Genomic DNA, 20,589 nt, shown 5'->3' with positions numbered 1-20,589 from the left:
GATCTTAGTTCCCTAACCAGGGATCAAACCTGTGCCCCCTGCACTGGAAGCGCAGAGTCCTAACCACTGGACCGCCAGGGAACTACCCTGTTACTTGTTTTTAATGAATTTATAGGAAGAAACCAGATGCCATATAAAATGTTCTAACGTACCTGGTAACTTGTTACAACTTTTACATGGAAATAATTTGTTTGGTTCTTCTAATATTATATTACGAACTAGCCAGGTATCTCAACAACCAGTTCTGCGTTTTTTAATTCTTCAAAAAAAAATGTTTAATGTGTTATAGGTTACAGAATTGTTTACGGATAATAAAAATGAACTTGACCAGTGTAAATCTGACCTGCAAAATAAGACACAGGAACTTGAAACCACTCAAAGACATTTACAAGAAACGAAATTACAGCTTGTTGAAGAAGAATATTTCACGTCAGCTTTGGAAAGTACTGAGGAGAAACTTCATGATACTGCCAGCAGGGTTTGTCCTTTGTTTTAATTTGTACTTGCATTAAAGAAATTAAAGAATGGGTAGGAGTAACTCTTAGCTTAAGCGTTAATTGTGAAATTCTATTTATTCACCCCAAATGATACTTCCATCCATTTAAGAAACATTATGTTACTATTTTGTCTAAATTTGCTTCACTAGAGATGCTAATTTAAGAAAAAACTATTCCTAAAGTTTTGAAAATAGAACATGACTTTAATATACTTTGTGGATGTTTAGAATAATGGTGTTGTAATGCTTTACCTGTGGTCATGGTTGAGATTAATCAGTCTTCAAGAATTTAGTATCTTCTAATGAGTATTCAATTTTTTATTAGGTGTACTTTTCCTAGGAATTAGTAACATATAATGGGGGAAAAAATTTGTGAGGGAGCATAATTACTAAAATAGATTGGCAAAATCAGTTTTCCTTGTCTAGATGGCTAGGGGAGGGGAAATAAACATTCCTGGATAAATTAGCATAAGTTTAAAATTTTCTTCTGATACAATATATAAAATTTACTAGTTCTTATCAGGAAAAATCCTTATGAAGCACAGATATTTTCATTAGACTGCTTTTGTCATATCCATCTTATCAACACTTATTTTTAAAAATCATATATAGTTGCTTAACACAGTTGAAGAAACTACAAAAGATGTATCTGGTCTCCATTCTAAACTGGATCGTAAGAAGGCAGTTGATCAGCACAATGCAGAAGCTCAGGATATTTTTGGCAAAAACCTGAATAGTCTGTTTGATAGTATGGAAGAATTAATTAAGGATGGCAGCACAAAACAAAAGGCCATGCTAGAAGTTCATAAAACCTTGTTTGGTAAGTTCAGGCATTTCTAATTCTAATCTTTGTGTGTTTAGTGTGAGACTAATTTCAAAACTGATAATTAAATATCATAAAAACTCAGGTGACAGTGTCAGTAGTCCCCTCCAATGCACACTATCTATTCAGACTAGGGATTAATGCCTTTGAATTAAAACAAATGTTAGTTGAGTTTTTTCTATAAAACTCATTACATACCTTGTTACATATCTTGGGTTTCCTTATTGAAATTTTCTGTGCATAAACATTCTCCAACTTTTTTTTTCTTTTGAGAATGTGTATTTTGAATGTTTGCTATATTGTCAGAATATATGGGTATTATTTTTAACCATAACCATTGTTGTTATCTTCATTTAGGAAAGTAAGTATCCATTCGTTTATTATTATTTTAAATTTATGTATGTATGTATGTATGTATGGCTACGTTGGGTCTTCATTGCTGCGCACAGGCTTTCTCTAGTTGCGGCGAGCCGAGGCTACTCTTCATTGCTGCGTGTGGGCTTCTCATTGCGATGGCTTTTCTTATTGTGGAGCATGGGCTCTAGGCTCCTGGGCTTCAGTAGTTGTGGCACACGGGCTCAGTAGTTGTGGCTCGCGGGCTCTAGAGTGCAGGCTCAGTAGTTGTGGTGCACAGGCTGAGTTGCTCCCTGGCATGTGGGATCTTCCCAGACCAGGGCTCGAACCTGTGTTCCCTGCATTAGCAGGCGGATTCTTAACCACTGCGCCACCAGGGAAGTCCCCCATTTGTTTATTATTAAAGTATTGTCTTCACTATAGAAAAGTTGGAAGATGCAGAAATGTAAAAAATTGTAAAAATCACCTAGATCTAGTCACTCTAAGCTAACCACTAAAAATTTTGTTTATTGATTTCTAGTTTCTCTTCTTTAACCTCTTTTATCTGCAGTAATACTGTGTATTACCTTCAATTAGAGATTAGTTTTTAGAATATTCTAACTCTTAATTTACACTGAGTTACAGTTTTGGGTCTGATACATCTACAGATGTGCCAAGTGCTTACTGAGTACTGCAGGAACGTATTTAATTTATATTTACAATAATTCCATGCTTATGTAGTGAGCCAATTATTTTAAGCTTATTTGTTATTACAAATTTCCACAACAAGGATATAATTTTTCCAACCTCTTTGAACGTTGTATTTGTATTTAAATATATTTATTGCCGAGTTTAAATCTTCTTTTTTTTTTGGTATAGGTAACCTGCTGTCTTCCAGTGTCTCTGCATTAGACACGATTACTACAACAGCACTTGGATCTCTCACATCTATTCCAGAAAATGTGTCTACACTTGTTTCTCAGATTTCTATTATGATATTAAAAGAACAATCATTAGCAGCAGAAAGTAAAACTGTACTTCAGAAATTGATTGTTAGTAAATCTCTTATTTTTGAAGGGTTACATTTGATAAGTCTTCAAAACCAATGTTAACGGCTATTCTTTCATCTTAAGCTTTACTAGACACAATGGTAAACATATCACTTTAAGAGAGTAGGTTTATATTTTTAAAGGCAAACCTCTTCACTGTTTTTTTCTCCCAGAAAGATTAATTTCCAAACGTATATATATAACTTTTGAAACTTCTTTCACTTACGTCCTGTAACATAAAGAGTAGGAGTTAGTAAGCCTTTTAATAACTAGAAATAGTAGGTTTAGCTTCACGTGAATTCAAGGGACCCATGACTTGTTACCTGGCTCAGAAATTGGTCATTCATCTTTTTCTCAAGGGTCCTGGAATAGTCATGCTAATGTTACTCTGACCCAACCAGGAGATATTAGGTAGTTAATTTTAAAACTACAGAAATTCAGAAAAATGTGCAAGAAAAATGACTTACAGAATTTGGAGAACGTATATAAAATTTGTGGGGTCAGATATGTGTGATCAAGCCCTTCTGGCCTTTATCTGTGAGGCTGTTTTTCATAATTCTATAGAAGCCAGCCATCTAATTACACAATGTTGTTTACCTTTTCCATACTTGATTTGTATATACCCTTTCTTTTGTAATTGTATCATTTGTCTAGGAAGTTCTTAGTCATCTCACTTTTTTTTCTTTGTACAGGCTCGCTGCCTCCCTTTTTGAGTTTAACGATATTTGTTGAACATTTTCCAAGTTCAAATGTTCACTGACACTGCCTAAATTCAGTGCTTATGACATTTGGTAGATTTCTTCAGTCACCCAAATTTAAAAAAGTTAAAAGATACTCTGTTGGTACCAACTTTTTGGAAATTGATTCATTTGCTAAATGGTAGTCTGTATTTATTGATGACTTCCTATCAAGCTATAAGCAAGCTTGAGTCTGAAGAGATGATTGCTGCTCCCACAGAATGAGTTGAAATTAGTATGCTTGCTCTTCTTTCAAAAGAAAACCAGTACCCTTTGAAGTATTTACTAATTATTTCTGTTATAGTTCCTCATGCTTGCCCTAGTAAAAGGAGCTTTGTTCTGAATTCTTTTCTTCTTTTTATAAAAATTCCCAATCTACAGTACTTTCTCAACTTTTCTATGTAACTTGACAAGAACAATAACCTTGACAAGTTCTTCTGATACAATAGGATACAACTCGCCAGGTCTTCAAATTTAAATACCTCCAGCCCAAAGCCTACTTTTGAAGACTATTTGGTTTCAGCATTTTTGACTTAGTAATCTAAACTTGTTTGAAATTTATTTCGTTAAAATATAGTTGTAGGTGTTTTTTTTTGCTTCCTTTGTTTGCAATGCTGAAATCTTATCAAATGACTGTCACTTTCCCCTCATCTGAATTCTTGACTTCTGTTGCAGTAGACTGTTAAAAATCTATTGTACATCAAGCAACAATTTTTGTAATTACTGTATGCAGGATTAAGTGATTTATGATGAATATAAACTCTAGTAATAAATAGGCTCTGTAGGGTATACAGAATAGAGAATGGATACTTAGGATTTTAATATGCATATGTTTAGTTAACACAGTATTTAAGATATTATGATTTAACCAGCCAGACTTATGGAAGTGAAAATATTCTTTTTAAAGAGTTGTTTGCTTATTTTCAAAACCAGAATGTACTTAAGAGTGACCTCCTCAGTTCACTGGAAACAGTTTTATCACCCACTGTGATATCTATACTGGAAATCAATAGTCAACTAAAGCATATTTTCAAGACTTCATTGATACTGGCTAATAAGGTAACAAATATTCTTATTATCTCAAATTGTTGTTTAAGAAAGAAACTCTGTCTGTGGCCACATCTAGAGAGATGTCCACATGCAAAACCCATGGGTTGTGAGAAGGAATCTGGAAGAGGGAGGAGATAGGATGCTCTCTGCCATTGATGCGGTCAGCAGAATCATGGCGAAGAAAAATGAGAGGGAATGATCTTCAAGATAAATATTTAACTTCACATAGTAACATATATAGCAGTCTATCATATGGTGGGTGAGGAAGATATACATATGAACGTATACCCATATATGTATGCATAAATGCCTCAACATGGATAATAAAAAACCTCTGAAAGTGTTTAGAAACGGTAACAATCATCTCTCAGAGGTGGGAGTGGGACTGGGTGGGGTTCTAGGGGCTGAAGGGGAAAGGGACTATTCTCTGCATACTGTTTTCTACCTTTTCTATTTTGTATGTATTCAAAAAAATAAAAATAAATAAATAAATGAATTTAAAACATTTTTAACTTAAGAAAAGAAATTAATTTTTTTTAGCATCTTTATTGGAGTATAATTGCTTTACAATGGTGTGTTAGTCTCTGCTATATAACAAAGTGAATCAGCTATACGTATACATATATCCCCATATCTCCTCCCTCTTGTGTCTCCCTCCCACCCTCCCTATCCCACCCCTCTAGGTGGACACAAAGCACCAAGCTGATCTCCCTGTGCTATGTGGTTGCTTCCCGCTAGCTATCTCTTTACATTTGGTAGTGTATATATGTCCATGCCACTCTCTCACTTCGTCCCAGCTTACCCTTCCCCCTCCCCATGTCCTCAAGTCCATTCTCTATGTCTGCGTCTTTATTCCTGTCCTGCCCCTAGGTCCTTCAGAACCATTTTTTTTCTTTTTTTTTAGATTCCATATATATGTGTTAGCATATGGTATTTGTTTTTCTCTTTCTGACTTACTTCACTCTGTATGACAGACTCCAGGTCCATCCACCTCACTACAAATAACTCAATTTCGTTTCTTTTTATGACTGAGTAATATTCCATTGTATATATGTGCCACATCTTTATCCATTCATCTGTCGATGGACACCTAGGTTGCTTCCATGTCCTGGCTATTGTAAATAGAGCTGCAGTGAACATTGTGGTACATGTATCTTTTTGAATTATGGTTTTCTCAGGGTATATGCCCAGTAGTGGGATTGCTGGGTCATATGGTAGTTCTATTTTTAGTTTTTTAAGGACCCTCCATGCTGTTCTCCATAGTGGCTGTATCAATTTACATTCCCACCAACAGTGCCAGAGGGTTCCCTTTTCTCCACACCCTCTCCAGCATTTGTTGTCTGTAGATTTTTGATGATGGCCATTCTGACTGGTGTGAGGTGACCCAAGATATGATCTATCCTGGAGAATGTTCCATGAGCACTTGAGAAGAAAGTGTATTCTGTTGTTTTGGATGGAATGTCCTATAAATATCAATTAAGTCCATCTTGTTTAATGTATCATTTAAAGCTTGTGTTTCCTTATTTATTTTCATTTTGATGATCTGTCCATTGGTGAAAGTGGGGTGTTAAAGTCCCCTACTATGATTGTGTTACTGTCGATTTCCCCTTTTATGGCTGTTAGCATTTGCCTTATGTATTGAGGTGCTCCTATGTTGGGTGCATAAATATTTACAATTGTTTTATCTTCTTCTTGGATTCATCCCTTGATCATTATGTAGTGTCCTTCTTTGTCTCTTGTAAATAGTCTTTATTTTAAAGTCTATTTTGTCTGATATGAGAATTGCTATCCAGCTTTCATTTAATTTCCATTTGCATGGAATATCTTTTTTCCATCCCCTCACTTTCAGTCTGTATGTGTCCCTAGGTCTGAAGTGGGTCTCTTGTAGACAGCATATATGCAGGTCTTGTTTTTGTATCCATTCAGCCAGTCTGTGCCTTTTGGTTGGAACATTTAATCCATTTACATTTAAGGTAGTTATGGATATGTATGTTCCTATTATCATTTTCTTAATTGTCCTGGGTTTGTTATTGTAGGTCTTTTCCTTCTCTTGTTTTTCCTGCCTCGGGAAGTTCCTTTAGCATTTGTTGTAAAGCTGGTTTGGTGGTGCTGAATTCTCTTTGCTTTTGCGTGTCTGAAAATGTTTTAATTTCTCTGTTGAATCTGAATGAGATCCTTGCTGGGTAGAGTATTCTTGGTTGTAGGTTTTTCCCTTTCATCACTTTAAATATGTCCTGCAACTCCCTTCTGGCTTGCAGAGTTTCTGCTGAAAGATCAGCTGTTAACCTTATGGAGATTCCCTTGTATGTTATTTGTTGTTTTTCCCTTGCTGCTTTTAATATTTTTTCTTTGTATTTAATTTTTGATCATTTGATTAATATGTGGCTTGGCATGTTTCTCCTTGGTTTTATTCTGTATGGGACTCTCTGTGCTTCCTGGACTTGACTATTTCCTTCCTGTATTAGGGAAGTTTTCAACTGTAATCTCTACAAATATTTTCTCAGTCCCTTTCTTTTTCTCTTCTTCTTCTGGGACCCCTATGATTCAAATGTTGGTGTGTTTAGTGTTGTCCCAGAGGTCTCTGAGACTGTCCTCAGTTCTTTTCATTCTTTTTTCTTTTTTCTGCTCTGTGGTAGTTATTCCCACTATTTTATCTTCCAGGTCACTTATCTGTTCTTCTGCCTCAGTTATTCTGCTACTGATTCCTTCTAGAGAATTTTTAATTTCATTTATTGTGAAATTTCATTTATTGTGTTGTTCATCATTGTTTGTTTGCTTTTTAGTTCTTCTAGGTCCTTGTTAAATGTTTCTTGTATTGTCTCCATTCTATTTCCAAGATTTTGGATCTTCTTTACTATCATTATTCTGAATTCTTTTTCAGGTATACTGGCTACTTCCTCTTCATTTGTTTCGTCTGGTGGGTTTTTACCTTGCTCCTTCATCTGCTGTGTGTTTCTCTGTCTTCTCATTTTGCTTAACTTACTGTGTTTGGGGTCTGCTTTTCGTAGGCTGCAAGTTCGTATTTCCCATTGGTTTTGGTGTCTGCCCCCAGTGGCTAAGATTGGTTCAGTGGGTTGTGTAGGCTTCCTGGTGGAGGGGACTGGTGCCTGTGTTCTGGTGGATGAGGCTGGATCTTGTCTTTCTGGTGGGTAGGACCACGTTTGGTGGTGTGTTTTGGGGTGTTTGTGACCTTATTATGATTTTAGGCAGCCTCTCTGCTAATGGGTGGGGTTGTGTTCCTGTCTTGCTAGTTGTTTGACATAGGGAGTCCAGCACTGTAGCTTGCTGGTCGTTGAGTGGACCTGGGTCTTTCTTAACGTTGAGATGGAGATCTCTGGGAGAGCTTTCGCCATTTGGTATTACGTGGAGCCGGGAGGTCTCTGGTGGACCAATGTCCTGAACTTGGCTCTCCCACCTCAGAGGCACAGGCCTGACACCCAGCCGGAACACCAAGACCCTGTCAGCCGCACAACTTTTGGGAAGTCTGAGGTCTTGTGCCAGCGTTCATTAGGTGTTCTGTAGGAGTTGTTCCACATGTAGATGTATTTCTGATGTATTTGTGGGGAGGAAGGTGATCTCCACATCTTACTACTCCGCCATCTGGAAGGTCTCCACGAAATTAATTTTTTTTTTTTCTTCAAAGATAGAAGATCAGAAGAAGGAAATGGATGGCTTTCTCAGTACACTGTGTAACAATCTACATGAACTAAAAGAAGATACAATTTCTTCCTTGGCTGAAACACAGAAGCTTTGTGAAAACTTAACTGAAGACCTGAAGACAATAAAGAAAATCCATTCACAGGTATCTTATTTAGGTGATTTAAGGAGCGTAAAAAGAAAGTATTATGATCTTTAACCTGATAATCCCTGTTACAGACTCAAAGCTATATAACTAAATTAGAATCCTGAAAATACCATCGCCACTTTTGCTTACAACAGTAATTAATGTGAAATAATTGAGAGTATTTCTCTTGATCAGTTAATATTTGATGATTTGCTACATGTAGAGCCCTATGCTAAAGCACAATAAAACGTAATAGTCCTTCCCTCACATCAAGAAGAAAGATGAACTGCAGAAATATACCATCAGGAGCACAGTTAGCAGAAGATGGTCATAGCATTTAAAATGAACATGTATCTACATTTTAACTTGATAATTTTTGTTGTTGTTGTTTTTGTTTTTACTGTAACATGGATAGTTACTCTCTTTCGCAAACTATTCCTTGCTTTCTTTTACTATTTTTGTCTCATCAGTATCAGGCATTTAAATTGTAGTAAATTGATACAATTCTTTTTTTTTTTTTTTTTTTTTTTTTTTGCGGTACGCAGGCCTCTCACTGTCGCGGCCTCTCCTGTTGCGGAGCACAGGCTCCGGACATGCAGGCTCAGTGGCCATGACTCACGGGCCCAGCCGCTCCACAGCATGTGGGATCTTCCCGGACCGGGGCACAAACCCGTGTCCCCTGCATCGGCAGGCGGACTCTCAACCACTGCGCCAACAGGGAAGCCCTGATACAATTCTTAATTTTTATTGATAAATGTAATTTATGACTTGCTCCATGTAAACTATTCCTCAGTATATGATGCTTTAAATCAAAACCAAACCTTCAAGCCAGGCCAGTCATAATCTATAAATATCAGATATATGGAAAATAATTTCTGGTATTCTTAAGCCCTTAGTTATGAATTCTGAAGTTCTGTTAAATGAGGCTATTACTACATGACAGAACTCTTTGGTCAGTGAAACTGTTGACATGGTTTAGTGACCAGTAAAGAATTCTTTGTTTTGGAAAGTGAGGGAAAGGGAATTCATATCCATGTCACCTGAAATGAGAAGGGAAATACATCTAAGGTTTTTAGATAAGAATTAAAGGAACTTTAGCTTTCTGTCCCTGGACGCCGCCAAACAAGCACTGTTAAAGTCTCCCCTCTCCAGGGCCCTCGTGTCTAAGTCAGAGTCGCCCGAAGAGCCCGAACAGCTGCGGAAGCTCTTCATCGGAGGCTTGACTTTGAAACAACCGATGAGAGCCTGAGGAGCCATTGTGAGCAGTCAGGAGTGTGCACAGACTGTGTGGTAATGAGGGATCCAAGCACCAGGCACTCCAGAGGCTTTCGGGTTGTCACGTATGCCACTGTGGAAGCGGTGGGTGCAGCCATGAAGGCAAGGCCACACAAGGTGGATAGAAGAGTTGGGGAACCAAAGAGGGCCGTCTCAAGAGAAGATTCTCAAAGACCTGGTGCCCACTTAACTGTGAAAAAGATTTTTGTTGGTGGCATTAAAGAAGACACTGAAGAACATCACCTAAGAGATTATTTTGAACAGTACGAAAGTGATTGAAATCATGACTGACCAAGGCAGTGGCAAAAAGAGAGGCTTTGCTTTCGTAACCTTTGATGACCATGACTCTGTAGACAGGATTGTCATTCAGAACTATGACACTGTGAATGGCCACAACTGTGAAGTAAGGAAAGCCCTATCTCAGCAAGAGATGGCTAGTGCCTCATCCAGCCAAAGAGGTCAAAGTGGAAGCTTTGGTGGTGGTCGTGGAGGGGGTTTTGGTGGGAATGACAGCTTTGGTCGTGGAGGAAACTTCAGTGGTTGAGCTGGCTTTGGTGGCAGCCGTGGTGGTGGTGGCTATGGTGGCAGTGGGGATGGCTATAATGGATTTGGTAATGATGGGAGCACTTTTGGAGGTGGCGGAGGCTACAACGATTTTGGCAGTTACAACAATCTTCAGATTTTGAACCCATAAAAGGAGGAAACTTTGGAGGCAGAAGTGCTGGCCCCTATGGTGGTGGAAGTCAGTACTTTGCCAAACCATGAAACCAAGGTGGCTGTGGCTGTTCCAGCAGCAGCAGGAGCTATGGCAGTGGCAGGAGGTTGTAATTACTGCCAGGAAACAAAGCTTAGCAGGAGAAGAGAGCCAGGGAAGTGACAGGGAAGCTACAGGAAGCTACAGGGAAGCCCTAAACATGTCTTTTTTAAAATGTGCTGTATGAAGTTAGTCTACTCTGAAGCCATCTTGGTAAACTACACCAACAGTGTGAAGTTAGAATTTCTTCATGGTGATGCCAGATTCCAAATTTATTTACAACCTGCTTGGGTGGAGAAGACATTGTCTTCAGAAACCTTGGTGTAGTTGAACAGACAGTTACTGTGTTGTGACCTGGAGTTCACAGTTAAAAGGGTCACCCAGGGCTTCCCTGGTGGCACAGTGGTTGAGGGTCCGCCTGCCGATACAGGGGACACGGGTTCGTGCCCTGGTCCGGGAAGATCCCACCTGCCGTGGAGCGGCTGGGCCCGTGAGCCATGGCTGCTGAGCCTGCGCGTCCGGAGCCTGTGCTCCGCAACGGGAGAGGCCACAACAGTGAGAGGCCCGCGTACCGCAAAAAAAAAAAAAAAAAAGGGTCACCCAAGCAAAGGAGTTTTTTGGTTATTAATATGATTGTTGACACATCCTATGCAATATATCTAAATTGAATTATGGTACCAGATAAAGTTCTAGATGGGAATGAAGCTTGTGTATCATCCATTATCATGTGTAATCAATAAATGATTTAATACCCTCTTGAGGGAATTCCCTGGCATTCCAGTGGTCAGGACTCGGTGCTTTCACTGCCATGGCCTGGTTCATTCCCTGGTGGGGAAACTAAGATCCCGCAAGCTGCACAGCACGGCCGAAGAAACAACGAAACAAAACCTTCTTGAATGGAATGAAAAAAAAAAAAAGAAAGATAGCAACTTTAAAATAAGATTATTTGTTTCCCTAATTGATAAGCATGAACCTTTTCAGACAAAAGGTTAATATTGGAAATTAGTACAAATGATAGTTAACATTTATTGAGCAACTCACTATGTGTTTATTCCTCCCACCAATGTAGATACAGGTTCTATTACTAGCCTAGTTTTCTAATGAGGGAACTGAGGCCGCAAGAGCATCTTACAATAGTTAGATCCCCTTACAGCCATAGTGGTGATGATACTGCCTGAAAGGCATCCATTTTTGAGGGGCTCTTCTATATGTTTCTAGAACATATTCTTGCTGTTTGAAATTGCAACAAGTTTACCTTAAACCTGCCTAGATCTTTTTAGGTATGTAGATCAGCTTTTTATTAATTAGCTGTTTTGAAATGTTTAAAATTGGCAAGCAACTGTTAAAAAACAAACAAAACGGGACTTCCCTGGTGGTCCAGTGGTAAAGAATCCACCTTACAATGCGGGGGATGCGGGTTCAATCCCTGGTCAGGGACCTGGGATCCTGCATGCTGCAGGGCAACTAAGCCCGTGCACTGCAACTACTGAACTCATGCACCTTAACTAGGGAGCCTGCGTGCCACAAGCTACAGAGCCCACATGCTCTGGAGCTGTTGCACCACAACTAGAGAGAAGCCTGCATGCTGCAAGGAAGAGTCCACACGCCGCAATAAAAGATCCTGCATACCTCAACGAAGATTCTACATGCCGCAACTAAGACCCGACACAGCCAAAAAAAAAAAAAAAAAAAGTGCTCTTAAAAACATCCTAATATTTAAAAAAAAATTAGAAAAAAACCCACCTATGCCGTGAAAAGTATTTTAGCATGAGTGGTTTGACTTCCCTGGCTTAAAGGAAGCAAGTTTACTAACAGCTATTTCTGAGATATTCTAGAACTTGAAGTTAGTGCTGACAAACCAATGATGTAAACTCTGAACACCTGGTTACATGTAGATAAATCTGAAAATACCTGCATTTCCCTCTGCTTTCAGATTAGTAAAAATACTGACACTCTATTCATAATCAAAGTGTTAGATGTATATTGTCAGCTGATGTGTTATTCAGAAATGTGTTTAAAGATCCCAAGTATGAGAAAAGGTTAAGCTCTATTTATTTATTTGGCCACACCTCGAGGCTTGTGGGATCTTAGTTCCCCAACCAGGGATTGAACCCGCACCCTTGGCAGTGAAAGCACAGAGTCCCAATACTGAACTTGTCAGGGAATTCCCTCTATTTACATTTTATTTATATGATCCAACTAAGTTCTGTAAAATGTTTCAGCTCTATTAACTGATAATATTTTTGGACTTCTTGACCCATTAGATTTTCAGCATTACTTTGTCTTCTGGTAGTGTTATCAGTTAAGAAGCAACTATGTATATCTGTCAAAGTGGTTCTCAAACACAATGTGACGTTTTGGTGTATTTGGTTAGTTTTGAGGTACTCGGAAAGTAACTTGTTACTTATGGTTAAAATATGAAAGTTTGCTAATTATTTACTTTTTTAAAAAATGCCTGTAATATTACTATCCTTTTAATGTCACTTCCACAAATCTCCTGTATGTGAGAGAGATGGAGTTAAAGATCTCTTGTCAGGAATTTTTATAATTCTCACCTATGGGAAAATACTTTATATCAGTATAGAAAAAAAGTTTAACTGTTATAATTTCAGTTTTTTCCTTCCCCACACCTTTCTTACAGGAACTTTGCCAGTTAATCAATCTTTGGAAGGAGAGATTCTGTGCTTTGGAAGAAAAGTGTGAAAACATGTGGAAACCACTTAGCAGTGTTCAAGAAAATACAGAGCAGTAAGATGTTTTAAATTTTTTTTTAATATATCTTTTCTGAATAAGTTGCAGTCTTTATAATCTCCACTTTCCCCCAGATACTTCAGTGTGTATCCTAAAAACATAAGCTACTATCTTATATAATAATTATTTTATTTAAAAAAAATTTTTTTTTAAATTTTTTTGGAGTATAGTTGATTTACAATGTTGTGTTAGCTTCAGGTGTACAGCAAAGTGAATCATTTATACATATGCATGTATCTATTCTTTTTTAGATTCTTTTCCCAAGCAGGTTATTACAGAATATTGAGTAGAGTTCCCTGTACTATATAGTAGGTCCTTATTAGTTATCTATTATAACAGTTATTTTAAATTAGAAAATTAATATTGAGAACTACTATTATCTAATATACAGACCTAATTCAAATTTTGCCAATTCTCTCACTAATGTTCTTTATAAGAAACGAAAAAGATTTTCCTCCTGGTCCAGGATTTAATTCAGGATCACACATTGCATTTAATTGTCTTGTCTCTTGAGTCTCCTTTAATCTGGAGCAGTTCCTTAGTCTTTTTTTTTAGTTCCTTAGTTTTTGTCTTTTATAGCCTTTTCTTTTTCAAAGAGCATAGAATATTTATTTAGTACAATGTCTCTCAGTTGGGGTTGGCTTTCATGATTAGTTGCAGTTGTCAAGAAAACCACAAAGGTGGTATGTTCTTAGTGCATCTCAGATATCAAGAGGTTTAAGTTTTGTAATTTGGTTGTAATGTCCTCTAGATTTCCTTTGCAATTAATAAAGAACATAAGGGGAGATACTTTGAAACTATATAAGTATCCTGTTCCTCTTAGAATCTATTGATATGTATTTCTGAAACAGTTATGATAGTGGTTATCAAATGATCTTTTTTTCTAATCCCATCATTCCTTCAGCATTTGTTAGTTGGCATTCTACTGAGAGGAAGAATTTTCCCTTTGTCCTGCCATTTATTCTTTTTTTTTTAAATAAATTTATTTATTTTTGACTGTGTTGGGTCTTTGTTGCTGCATGCAGGCTTTCTCTAGTTGCAGTGAGTGGGGGCTACTCTTCCTTGCAATGCATGGGCTTCTCATTGCAGTGGCTTCTCTTGTTGCGGAGCACAGGCTCTAGGTGCGCTCGCTTCAGTAGTTGTGGCACACGGGCTCAGTAGCTACAGCTCGCGGACTCTAGAGCGCAGGCTCAGTAGCTGTAGCACATGGGCTTAGTTGCTCCACGACATGTGGGATCTTCCCAGACCAGGGCTTGAACCTGTGTCCCCTGCATTGGCAGGTGGATTCTCAACCACTGCACCACCAGGGAAGCCTCCTGCCATTTATTCTTATTCATTTATTTATGTTAGCATGTACTCATGCATTCTTTTATCCTCTGGGTATAGTCCACTATTATTTATTCTGATGTTCAAATTATCCCAGTTTTGACTAGTGAGAGCCTCTTCAACTTGTCTCCTGTGTCCTTTTGATATGATCTGTCCTTTTTGAGCATTTTCTTACTTTCTGATATAGCAAGATATTCCAGGTATCTTGTACTTTCTCAGCCCCAGCTCTGAAATCATATTAATATAAACCAAGATCTGGGCACTAGGTGTTCTTATTGCTACTGTGGTGTCATTTCTTCTAAGGCTCCCAAGGTGGACATAGCTAGAAATACATGTGTGAATGTGTATATATATGTGCACTTAAATATCTTTCTTTTCTGTATTTGTGCTCCCTTTTCAGACAGAAACCTGGCTCTCATCCACAATATATCTACCTATTTGCTCAATTTTAGAATACACATTAAGTAATTTCACAGTTTCTAACCCATATCCGTGATGAAATATACTGACTAATTAGAGTAGGGTTTGGCAAACTATGGCTGCTGAGCCGGATGTCTGCTACTTCAAGTAATTTTATTGGACACAGTCATGTTGGTTTACTCAATCTGTCTATTTGTTTATGTGTTGCCTTTAGCTATCTTTGACTGCCTTTGCACTGCAAAGGTTACATCAAAGACTATATACCTGTAAACCTAAAATATTTGCTATCTGGATTTCTAAGAAAAAGTTTTTAAGAAAAGCTGATTCCTGCACTAGTGTTCAGTGTTCCTTTATAGCCTCATTGCTTGCCCGTCTCACATCCTTATCATATATTCCGATCAGCCTTATGTTTTCTTTTAGAAATTTTATAGTTTTATGTAAGATTTAAAGACATGATCTATTTTTAATTTTTTGTATAAGGTATGGGGTTTGTCAAGATTCAGTTTTTTGCCTATTGATTTTCTAAACTAATGAGGATAAGGGTATTCTGATATTTACCCCTATTTTTGCCCATTAAATTGTTCCTTTCTGAAGTTCCAAACAGGTCTGCTGGCCACAAATGCTATTTTCCTTTGTCTGAGAATATCTTGACTTTCCTTTTATTCCTGAAAAATATTTTCACTGGCTATAGAATTCCGGGTTGACAGGTCTTTTCTTTCAGCACGTGGAATATGTTGTTTCATTTCCTTTTGTTCTCCATGAGATGAGAAATCCAATCATTTGAATCCATGGCATTCAAATGATTGTTCACCTATAGGCAGTTTCTCTGTAGCTGCTTTTAACATTTTTTCTTTGTCCTTAGTTTTTAGAAGTCTGATTATATTGTGTCTTTTTTTTTTTTTTTTGTGGTACACAGGCCTCTCACTGTTGTGGCCTCTCCTGTTGCGGAGCAAGGCTCCGGACACGCAGGCTCAGCGGCCATGGCTCATGGGCCCAGCCACTCCGCGGCATGTGGGATCTTCCCAGACCGGGGCAGGAACCCATGTCCCCTGCCTCGGCAGGCAGACTCTCAACCACTGCGCCACCAGGGAAGCCCCTATATTGTGTCTTCTTATGTATTTCTTTGAGTTAATCCAATTTGGGTTTGCTCAGCTTCTTGAAATGTAGACTTATGCCTTTCACCAAACTTGTAAATTTTCATCCATTCTTTCTTTTCTTTTTTTTTTAATCCAAGAATTGTTTGTCTGTCTGTTTGTTTTTTGGTGGCACTGCTTGGCTTGTGGGATCTTAGTTCCCTAACCAGGGATTTAACCCGGGCCACAGCAGTGAAAGCACTGAGTCCTAACCACTGGACCACCAGGGAACTCCCTTCATTATTTCTTTGAACATTTTTTCAGCCCTATATTTTTCTCCTCTGCTTCTAGAACTATGATGACACAAATGTTAGATCTTTTATTATGGTCCCATAGGTCTCTGAGGCTATAGATACTAGTCTATTTTTCTCTTTGTTGATTGATTGAGTAAATCCTGTAATCTATCTTTGTCTTTATGTCCACAGACCCTTCGTTTGTCATCTCTAACCTAATGTTGAACCCATTCAGTGAGGTGTTTTATTTCAGTTACCGGTTTTTTCAGTTTATAATTTTCATTTGCTTCTTTTTTCTTAAATCTCTTCTATTTCTTTTTAAGATTCTTTCTTTTTTTGTTTTTTAGATGTGTTTTCTTTTTTTTTTTTTTTTTTGGCTGTGCCTCGCAGGCTGTGGGATCTTAGTTCCCCAACCATGGATTGAACCCAGGCCCTTGGCAGTGAGAGCATGTAATCTTAACCACTGGACGGCAAGGGAATTTCCTTTCGATGTGTGTTTTTTTATTTTTTTTTAATTTTTATTTTATTTAATTTTTCATACAGCAGGTTCTTATTAGTCATCAATTTTATACACATCAGTGTATACATTTCAATGCAAATCGCCCAATTCATCACACCACCATCCCCACCACCCCATGGCTTTCCCCCCTTGGTGTCCATACATTTGTTCTCTACATCTGTGTCTCAACTTCTGCCCAGCAAACCAGTTCATCTGTACCATTTTTCTAGGTTCCACATACATGTGTTAATATACGATATTTGTTTTTCTCTTTCTGACTTACTTCACTCTGTATGACAGTCTCTAGATCCATCCACGTCTTAACAAATGACCCAATTTCATTCCTTTCTATGGCTGAGTAATATTCCATTATATATGTGTACCACAACTTCTTTATCCATTTGTCTGTCGATGGGCATTTAGGTTGCTTCCATGACCTGACTATTGTAAATAGTGCTGCAATGAATATTGGGGTGCATACGTCTTTTTGAATTATGGTTTTCTCTGGGTATATGCCCAGTAGTGGGATTGCTGGATCATATGGTAATTCTATTTTTAGTTTTTTAAGGAACCTCCATACTGTTCTCCATAGTGGCTGTATCAATTTATATTCCCACCAACAGTGCAAGAGGCTTCCCTTTTCTCCACACCCTCTCCAGCATTTGTTGTTTGTAGATTTTCTGATGATGCCCATTCTAACTGGTGTGAGGTGATACCTCATTGTAGTTTTGATTTGCATTTCTCTAATGATTAGTGATGTTGAGCAGCTTTTCATGTGCTTCTTGGCCATCTGTAAGTCTTCTTTGGAGAAATGTCTATTTAGGTCTTCTGGCCAATTTTGGATTGGGTTGTTTCTTTAATATTGAGCTGCATGACCTGTTTATATATATTGCAGATTAATCCTTTGTCCATTGATTCATTTGCAAATATTTTCTCCCATTCTGAGGGTTGTCTTTTCGTCTTGTTTATGGTTTCCTTGGCTGTGCAAAAGCATTGAAGTTTCATTAGGTCCCATTTGTTTATTTTTGTTCTTATTTCCATTACTCTAGGAGGTGGGTCAAAAAAGATCTTGCTGTGATTTATGTCAGAGAGTGTTCTTCCTATGTATTCTTCTAAGAGTTTTATAGTGTCCGGTCTTACATTTAGGTCTCGAGTCCATTTTGAGTTTATTTTTGTGTATGGTGTTAGGGAATGTTCTAATTTCATTCTTTTACATGTAGCTGTCCAGTTTTCCCAGCACCACTTATTGAAGAGACTGTCTTTTCTCCATTGTATATCCTTGCCTCCTTTGTCGTAGATTAGTTGACCAAAGGTGCGTGGGTTTATCTCTGGGCCTTCTATCTTGTTCCATTGATCTGTGTTTCTGTTTTGTGCCAGTACCGTATTGTCTTGATTACTGTAGCTTTGTAGTATAGTCTGAAGTCAGGGAGTCTGATTCCTCCCGCTCCATTTTTTTCCCTCAAGACTGCTTTGGCTATTCAGGGTCTTTTGTGTCTCCATACAAATTTTAAGATTTTTTGGTCTAGTTCTGTAAAAAGTGCCATTGGTAATTTGATAGGGATTGCATTGAATCTGTAGATTGCTTTGGGTAGTAGAGTCATTTTAACAATATTGATTCTTCCAATCCAAGAACATGATATATCTCTCCATCTGTTTGTATCATCTTTAATTTCTTTCATCAGTGTCTTATAGTTTTCTGCATACAGGTCTTTTGTCTCCCTAGGTAGTTTTATTCCTAGGTATTTTATTCTTTTTGTTGCAGTGGTAAATGGGAGTGTTTCCTTAATTTCTCTTTCAGATTTTTCATCATTAGTGTATAGGAATGCAAGAGATTTCTGTGCATTAATTTTGTATCCTGCACCTTTACCAAATTCATTGATTAGCTCTAGTAGTTTTCTGGTGGCATTTTTAGGATTCTCTATGTGTAGTATCATGTCATCTGCAAACAGTGACAGTGTTACTTCTTCTTTTACAATTTGTATTCCTTCTCTTCTCTGATTGCCGAGGCTAGGACTTCCAAAACTATGTTGAATAATAATGGTGAGAGTGGACTTCTTGTCTTGTTCCACATCTTAGAGGAAATGCTTTCAGTTTTTCACCATTGAGAATGGTGTTTGCTGTGGGTTTGTCATATATGGCCTTTATTATGTTGAGGTAGGTTCCCCCTATGCCCACTTTCTGGAGAGTTTTTATCATAAATGGGCATTGAATTTTGTCAAAAGCTTTTTCTGCATCTATTGAGATGATCATATGGTTTTTATTCTTCAGTTTGTTAATATGGTGTATCACATTGATTGGTTTGCGTATATTGAAGAATCCTTGCATCCTTGGGATAAATCCCACTTGATCATGGTGTATGATCCTTTTAATGTGTTGTTGGATTCTGTTTGCTAGTATTTTGTTGAGGATTTTTGCATCTATATTCATCAGTGATATTGGTCTGTAATTTTCTTTTTTTGTAGTATCTTTGTCTGGTTTTGGTATCAGGGTGATGGTGGCCTCATAGAATAAGTTTGGGAATGTTCCTTCCCCTGCAATTTCTCAATGTTAGTACCTGTTATCTTTATTCATTCAAGTTGTGATTTTCCAGAATGGTTTTTAATTGTATCTTGAACATTTTGACTATTATGTTAGGAGGTTCAGAATCCTATTTAAGTCTTCTTTTTTAAGTAAGCAGGTCCTGGGCCACTTTTTTGGGCTGTGGTTCCAATAACAATTTAATTTTCAGAACATTAGCAGTTTTATTCTGGCATGCTTCGTTCCTATGCTACGCATATGTGAAAAATAGTATTCTGCTTTTGATGGATGAAGTGTTCTAAACACATCAGTTAGGTCAAGTTAATTGGTAGTGCTGTTCAGGTCACCTGTATCCTTACTGAGTTTCTGTTTACTTATTCTATCAATTACTAATAGAGGGGTGTTGAGATCTCCTACTATAATTGTAGATTTCTCTATTTCTCTTCTCAATTCTGTCAGTTTTTGCCTCATATAAGTGATGCTCTGTTGTTAGATGTATACACAGTAGGGTTGATACATCTCTGATAATTGACCCTTTTATCATTATGTAATGTCCCTTTTTATCCTTGATAATTTTCCTTATTCTGAAATCTACTTTGTCTGAAATTAATACAAAAACTTCAGTTTTCCCTTGATTGCTATTTGCATAATATAGCTTTCTCCATTCCTTTACTTTTGGCATAAGTCTTTTTTTATTATTATTTTTTAATTTTTGGCTGTGTTGCGTCTTTGTTGCTGCACACAGGTTTTCTCCAGTTGCGGTGAGCAGGGGCTTCTCACTGCGGTGGCTTCTCTTGTTGCGGAGCAGGGGCTCTAGGTGCAAGGGCTTCAGTAGTTTTGGCTCGCGGGCTCTAGAGCACAGGCTCAGTAGTTGTGGTGCATGGGCTTAGTTGCTCTGTGGCATGTGGGATCTTCCCAGACCAGGGCTCAAACCCATATCTCCTGCATTGGCAGGCGGATTCTTAACCACTGTGCCACCAGAGAAGTCCCTTGGCCTAAATCTTTATATTTAAAGTGGATTTCTTATAGACAACATATAATTGGGTCTTGATCTTTTATCGAATTTCACGATGTATGGCTTTTATCTGTGTGTTTAGACCATTCTCATTTAAAGTATTGATATAGTTGGCTTAAAGTGTACCATTTTGTTTTCTATTTGTTGCATCGTTTGTGCTTTATTTCCTTTTTTCCTTTCCTAATTTAAGTTGAGCATTTTTATGTTTTCATTTTATCTCTCCCATTGACTTATCATTTATACTTTTAGAATTACTTTTTTAAACTGTTTTTTCTAGGATTAATAATATATATTTTAAAATAATTTTAATCCACCTTCAAATAATTTTCTGTTTCATGTGTAATGGAAGGACCTTAACAGTATATTCCCGATTCCTCCTTCCTGTCTCTTATGC

General features: G+C 37.7%; 1 protein-coding gene and 1 pseudogene across 1 annotated transcript in view; both read left to right on the top strand.

Moving 5' to 3' along the window:
- KIF11 (kinesin family member 11) overlaps positions 1 to 20,589 on the top strand; it is a 49,621-nt gene that overhangs the window by 18,909 nt on the left and 10,123 nt on the right. Inside the window, exons 12-17 of the mRNA XM_019939636.3 lie at positions 290 to 478; positions 1,109 to 1,316; positions 2,532 to 2,704; positions 4,372 to 4,497; positions 8,132 to 8,290; positions 12,943 to 13,049. Coding sequence (XP_019795195.1) covers positions 290 to 478; positions 1,109 to 1,316; positions 2,532 to 2,704; positions 4,372 to 4,497; positions 8,132 to 8,290; positions 12,943 to 13,049 — 962 coding nt within the window. The remainder of the gene's footprint in view (positions 1 to 289; positions 479 to 1,108; positions 1,317 to 2,531; positions 2,705 to 4,371; positions 4,498 to 8,131; positions 8,291 to 12,942; positions 13,050 to 20,589) is intronic.
- Positions 8,597 to 11,076, top strand: LOC109550633 (heterogeneous nuclear ribonucleoprotein A1-like; annotated as a pseudogene).

Source organism: Tursiops truncatus, chromosome 16 (assembly GCF_011762595.2).
Source record: "Tursiops truncatus isolate mTurTru1 chromosome 16, mTurTru1.mat.Y, whole genome shotgun sequence".
Lineage (NCBI taxonomy): Eukaryota > Metazoa > Chordata > Mammalia > Artiodactyla > Delphinidae > Tursiops > Tursiops truncatus.
The sequence above is the reverse complement of the archived record's forward strand: the minus strand, read 5'-3'. Positions and strand labels throughout refer to the sequence as shown.